The following is a 6,322-nucleotide window of genomic DNA, read 5'->3' on the forward strand; positions in this document are numbered from 1 at the left end:
GCCTGACAAGTACGAGAGGATCCATGTTCCTGAAGGCAATGGAATATCTGTTGGCTCAGTTGCTTTGCTTAAGAAAACAGTACAAATTATTACAGTTTTAACATTATCACTAATTATATATATTAAGTGACAATAATTTTTAATTTATCACAATACTGAGTTTCACAACTTTATAATGAAATTATTATATATGTAAGAATTATCGCGAGTGACAAAAATAGTACATAATGGTACTGATATATTATCAGTATATATTATGTTGTTACTAAGTTCTCAATATAGATAACTGAAAAATAACAACCTATTTGATTCAAATAGTATTCTACCTATTTTGACCATTTTACCAATAAAAAACTTTATTATGCCAAATACCCTAAAATCTTATAAGATGTTTTCATATATTATAAGCTTTAACATTTTATTTATCCAAACACTTTAGGAGTTTATTTTTAAAATAAGATTGCCAAACACCCTTAGTCTTATAAAGCAATTATGGTGCGTGTATATTATATTTATTTTAATTTGTCAAATATTAATGCATAATTTTGAAAAAGAAAAATAATGTATATGCACAATATACATATATATTATTCCGTCTAATTAATTTTAAAGATTTTGATATAATTTCAAATTGTATTACTGACTAATGTTTGAACGAGTGGTTATCTGTGTCCTCTGCACTTATAAATCATCTTGAGATATCTGACGTATTAAGATGTTTACAATTGATGAATTCTTATAGAATATAGCTCTAAAATTAGGATCCGTAACACTAATAAGCATCCAATATGAATTTATTACTAGTTCAATTTACGGCAAGGCTAGGCTAACGTAGGCGCCACCCCTACATACACAAAGACAGGTTTTATATTAATTAATTAACATCTACTGTATAGTATAATACGAAATACAAACACGACTTTTACACTACAAGATACGAACTGCACCAGATCAAATCTAACTAGTTAAGCTGTCTTAAAATAATTCCAAAGTAGGGCATGCATTATGCGGCCTATATATACATGCACGTATCTTCAAACGTCAACTTAATACCATATTCCACAAGAATGGCATTCAACTTTGAAGTTGAAACTGAACTGAAATCTAATGCCGAGAAGGTGTGGAGTGCCCTGAAGCAACACGCGACAATCTTCCCCAAAGCCGCGCCTGATAAGTACGACAGCGTCGAGGTTCTTGAAGGCGACGGACTGTCTGTTGGCTCTGTTGTTTTGTTTAAGAAAAAAGGTATAGAATATTATTACTTAATTATACCTAGTAATTATGAAGTCGTATTATTATAACTAATTATAAATGTTTGATTATGTTGATGCAGAAACAAATGGGGATGTAACAATGAAGCAGAGGATTGAATTGTTGGATGAAGCGAACAAAACACTGATTTACAATGTGATAGGGGGAAATATCATGAAATACTACAAGAGCTACAAATCCATAACTGGTGTGAGCGACAAGCAGGGCGACGGCGACGGGGATGGCGCTCTAGTGAAGTGCAGGGTTGAATTTGAAAAGGCAGCTGTTCAACAGCAAGGCCCTGACCCCCAACTCTTGAAGACTTTCATCCTCCAGCTTTTCCACCAAATGGATGCTTATCTTCTCAACACTACCCACTAATTAAAATTCTAATGTTTTCGTCTCATAAAATAAAACCAACTACTGTGCTGCTCTACGTACTTTGTTTCTCACCTCAACTCAGCTTTGTTTTTGTACAAGTTAATTAGTAAGAGACCCGACAGCCTTTTATTTTTAATGGGGGATTATGAGAGCAGCTATGGAAAATGGCAAAAATGTCTTCGAATATAAGCTAATATTACTAGAGTATCCAAAGATTCGATATCTGCAGGTCAGGTCTTGGGCCGCAACCCGAATCCACGACCCAACCCAACAAACTCTCTAACCGAGATTGTCGGGCCACATTGGGTCGCTGGTCCTGACCCAAGTCCGCGACCCGACCTTGAAGACCCTTACTTATAGATCGTTGATCTACATAATCTTGGGCTAGGATGACAACATATTCCGCAACACTAGTAGACCTCTCAAGCATGCAAGTAGACCCACGCAGGCATTATAAATATTCTATGCTAAGTTCATTTATGGTAAGATATTAATTACACTCGTAATTCACTTTAGATCGCTTCAACTCGCATTTCTGTTACATATTCAATCTCGAATACCTCACTAACTTAAGCATTGGAAGGTATTGGCTGGAAACTACCTGGCGAGCCTAAAGATATGCTCTCTTTTTCTCAGGTCGGATGCAAGATGACTAACGACCTGCTATCCAAATCAATTTTTTTTCTTCTTTCACTCCGCATATTTTTTGATTTTGTGATCGATAAAATTTATTAATGTAAACATAAAATAGAGTACAAGTCAGTCATTCTTTCTAGATGGCGTACGAGACAATACTGGAACTCCGCCAACAGGACCCACAATAATCAGCCAATAGTCAAGAATTCAGTACCTCGACGGCTTTTGTTGGATTATAAATAAATAAGCACTTTCATGGATAATTACAGCATAACTCAAGTAAATGCAGATTGAGATGGTAGAAACATGAGCTCGTGATATAGATCCACCTAATTTCAGACCGCTTAATATTAATGCAAGAAGTATAAATAAAGGACCATGATTCTGTTTATTTTCTGGTTCTCTTTCTTCCAAGTTCTTTGACTGTCTGAATAAAGAAGAACGTGAGATCATGGAGTAGAGAGAGAGAGGGGCGCAGCTGCATACTTAGCTAGCTACGAGTGCATTAAATTAAATGCCATAACTATTATAGTTGTCTAGTACGTCGCGGTACAACAAACATTATAACTAATTTGTACTTAATTTTATAAGTACATGACCTGAAACACGCCAAATTCGTGCATATCGTATTATACACCCAAACTATATGGTTTGAAATATATTGAGATGGTGAGGGTCCTAAAATCAAACCCTTCCAAATCCTATGTACATTCAAATTCCTGATCTTGTGAACCCTTATTCACAAATAAATTTAAACCCATAATCAAGAAAATTCTTCTATATATGCAGCTAAAAAAACATATATATATATATATATCCTCTTCATAATATTTAATCAAGATCAAGCTAGTTCTTGATCTGATCATCATACTTGTGAATCTTCCTGCAGAAGAGGGACCTTCTGATCATCCATGGAAGAATTAACAATCTTGCCCTCATCATCCGACTTATGTGTCTCTTCATCTTTGATTTGTCCCCAAAACACGGTGTAGTAGCCCACTCCACAGATGAATGCTCCCATCATGCTACATATTTATGCATGTATGCCTCGATTAATTGGATGATATATAATATAATTATATCATACTTATGAAATTATGATAATTAAAGTGCATCATTTGCTAGCAAGCAGCGATTCAATAATTATTAAGTGTACGTAGAAAATTAATATTTTTGAGAAATTAGATTATTTGTACCTTCCATAATGGAAAGTATCAGGAAAGAGCAAAGAGCCGAAGGTGCTCGCATAGGGAATTCCAAAGGGCTTGAATGCGGGCACGAAATAAGGGCCCTTCAACCTGGTACACCATATCTGAACACTGCTTCGGATCACACTGCTGAAAATTGCCTGTTGGAATCAAATTCATTATTATCAGAGAATGTTAGGTAATTGAAAAATTGAACATTCTAGTTTCCTGTTCAGAATTGATATTGAGATGCAATAATCTTACGTACAGTTAGAATTATGATGAGAAGCTCAAAGTTAAGGTGAAGTCTCCATGCATTGGGGTCTCTTTCCAAGAAGAAAGCAAGGAGAGCTGTTTGGACAGTCCCGAAGAAGCTATAAAAAGAGATTATTTTCATCACTTGCGAGCACATTTTGACAGTTCCCACCTGACTCAATTTAAGTAGAAGTTGACATCACAACAAAGTTTCAGTATTTTCGGAAATTCCGTTGGTAATAGAAAAAACGTTAATTAAGTAAGAGATATTTAAATCATGTGTAGTACTTATATAGTGTACGTACCTGGACAAAGTTCCAGATGGTTAGAGTAACCGAAGACGCTGCAAACAAAAGGCAGCCAAGAACCCAGTTTTCGTGTGGTGAAGAGAAGACCAATAGCCGGGGCGCCGCCGCCGATAGTGACGGAGAAGAATGGTTTCTGATGGTAGGGCCTTTGTAGAGAGTGATTGAAATTGCTCCGCCCAAAGATATCAAGCTGCCGATTAATCTTGCTTTGCTACCTGGCCTTCTCCAATCAAATCGTGCTTTCCTAAAACCACGCACCACAAATAATTAAAAACTGATGTGAGAATATAATTATTATATATATATATAGACAACATCTGAAAAAACAAGACATATATAAATATATGTTATGAAGAACATGTATGAATTTATACTCATAATTACTAATTCAGATGCTTGATAATTTATAAAATAATTGATCAGCATTTCAAATTATTATTTTAAGCAAAAATAAAAGTAATTATAGGTGAGCTGATATTTCCAAGTCTGACGTCTATTAATTGAGTGTCACATATGAATAGTCATTTTTAAAAATTGGAGGGTCCCAACCACATATATATATATATGATACTGCAGTGTAGGTAGCTAGCTAGATACCAATGGCTGCTGTGGCCTACACACTTTGGAGATCATAATTGATTCTACAGGCCCTGGGCCTTGGCCTTGTGGCTCCCAACATTCTCCAATAACATATATTATTATCAACCACAACTTTGTCCCTTTCTTTTATTAGTCAACTAATCACTAATCAATGTACTTAAACTTTTTTGCTGACGTTTGGTTGTATCCTTGTGGACTAGATTTGGTGCAACTGGGCTGCCAACAACATTTCTGTTTCTAAACTTTTTCACAAAAACATGTAAGAAAAATGAGAGATTCCTAAGAGAAATATGAACCTGAGAATGATTCCTAGGATGAAAGTTAGAGCAGGAATCTGGTTGGCCATGCCGCATGCGACGATCGGAGAGCTGTAACTTAGGCCTACAAATGCCAGGTTTTGAGCTATTGTAATCCTGCAAATTACACCACCGCCCGTTATTTACCTTAACTAAACACAAGTACTAATTATGAGACGTATTCATAAAATATTCATTAAGACTTGTGAAATCTTGAGGATTTGAAATAATTGTGAAGTAATTAGAACTAACCCTATCAAGCCAAGGAAGAAGACTCGCAGGAGAAAAGGGGTGGTGAAGAGCGACTCTTCTGATCTGGAAAAACATATGCAGAGAAAGAAAATTAAGTCATGTGGTTTAGAGTGCAGAGTAGGATGATAGAGGCAAGAAATTTTACTTGTGAGATTTATAAAAATACCTGTTGTCCCTATGATAGAAGAAGGAAAAAGGAAGAAGAATGATTGATCCAAGAGCGTTGGTATACACAACAAACACGAAAGGGCTCATCCCTCTCGCCATGGCGGTGCTGGCCATTATTGTCAATCCTATAATGCAACCCTCCACCAACACCATGGCGGCGCACGGCAACACCTCTCCTATCACCGCCTTCATATTGCTCTCTCTCTCTCTCTCTCTCTTGATATTATTCACAGCTATAGCCCTCTTAATTTTCTTGATCAATTTATATATACTAATCAAGACAATATATGCTGTTTTCAAATAAGAGGAGAGAGAGAAGAAAACGGAGCACTTAACCCTTCATGAAAGTGTGAAGCTACTTAGAGGGGAATGAGCAACTCGGGTGGTGTCCCATGCATGCTTAGGGAGGACCATATATCATAAAATACACTTTAGACTTTATGTATATATTTCCCTGTATGTAGACGGTCCGGCAAGATTTACATTTTTAGTGGATTTCATTATTTTTAGTCCTCTATTTTACCAAGTTTTTAAAATGATTTCAAAATTGAAATAACTCGATACAATTAGTTTTCTATTTTACAGAATTTATGAAATTAAATAGGTCGAATTTTCCTAATTTTAGAATCATTTTAAAAGTATCATAAAGTAGAAGACGTTCAAAATTGTTGAACCCCAATTTTATAGGACTAGAAATGTAATTTCGTCTGGATGGTCCTTTCCTTTGAAAAATCTTGTGCAACATCTTCTCATCATATATATTATTGTTGCTTCTGATTAAAAAATTTAATTAATCACACCTGAATTATTAGGTGGGTGGTAACATATATATGCTAACTTTAGGATGTGGCCTGGTTTTGGTGTTCGTGGTTGATATTGATGAAGGGCCTACCAAGAATCATAAGTTAATCTTTGTTTAGGGGCCCTCTAATTACGTATACCTCACAAAACTCCAACCCCTGCAGTTGGATTCATCCAGTATGTAATT

At 35.6% G+C, this 6,322-nt stretch overlaps 2 protein-coding genes across 2 annotated transcripts; one reads left to right on the top strand and one right to left on the bottom strand.

Moving 5' to 3' along the window:
* LOC105156590 (MLP-like protein 423) lies at nt 970-2,085 on the top strand. Its single transcript, XM_011072761.2, has 2 exons — nt 970-1,245; nt 1,334-2,085. The coding sequence occupies exons 1-2, from the start codon at nt 999-1,001 to the stop codon at nt 1,630-1,632; spliced, it is 546 nt and encodes a 181-aa protein (XP_011071063.2). The 5' UTR covers nt 970-998; the 3' UTR covers nt 1,633-2,085.
* Nucleotides 2,869-5,743, bottom strand: LOC105156591 (WAT1-related protein At1g70260). The gene is made up of 7 exons (XM_011072762.2): nt 5,333-5,743; nt 5,167-5,229; nt 4,915-5,031; nt 4,016-4,262; nt 3,724-3,882; nt 3,465-3,616; nt 2,869-3,293 (listed from the first exon to the last, which is right to left on the bottom strand). The coding sequence occupies exons 1-7, from the start codon at nt 5,524-5,526 to the stop codon at nt 3,134-3,136; spliced, it is 1,092 nt and encodes a 363-aa protein (XP_011071064.1). The 5' UTR covers nt 5,527-5,743; the 3' UTR covers nt 2,869-3,133.

This window comes from Sesamum indicum, linkage group LG2 (genome assembly GCF_000512975.1).
Source record: "Sesamum indicum cultivar Zhongzhi No. 13 linkage group LG2, S_indicum_v1.0, whole genome shotgun sequence".
Lineage (NCBI taxonomy): Eukaryota > Viridiplantae > Streptophyta > Magnoliopsida > Lamiales > Pedaliaceae > Sesamum > Sesamum indicum.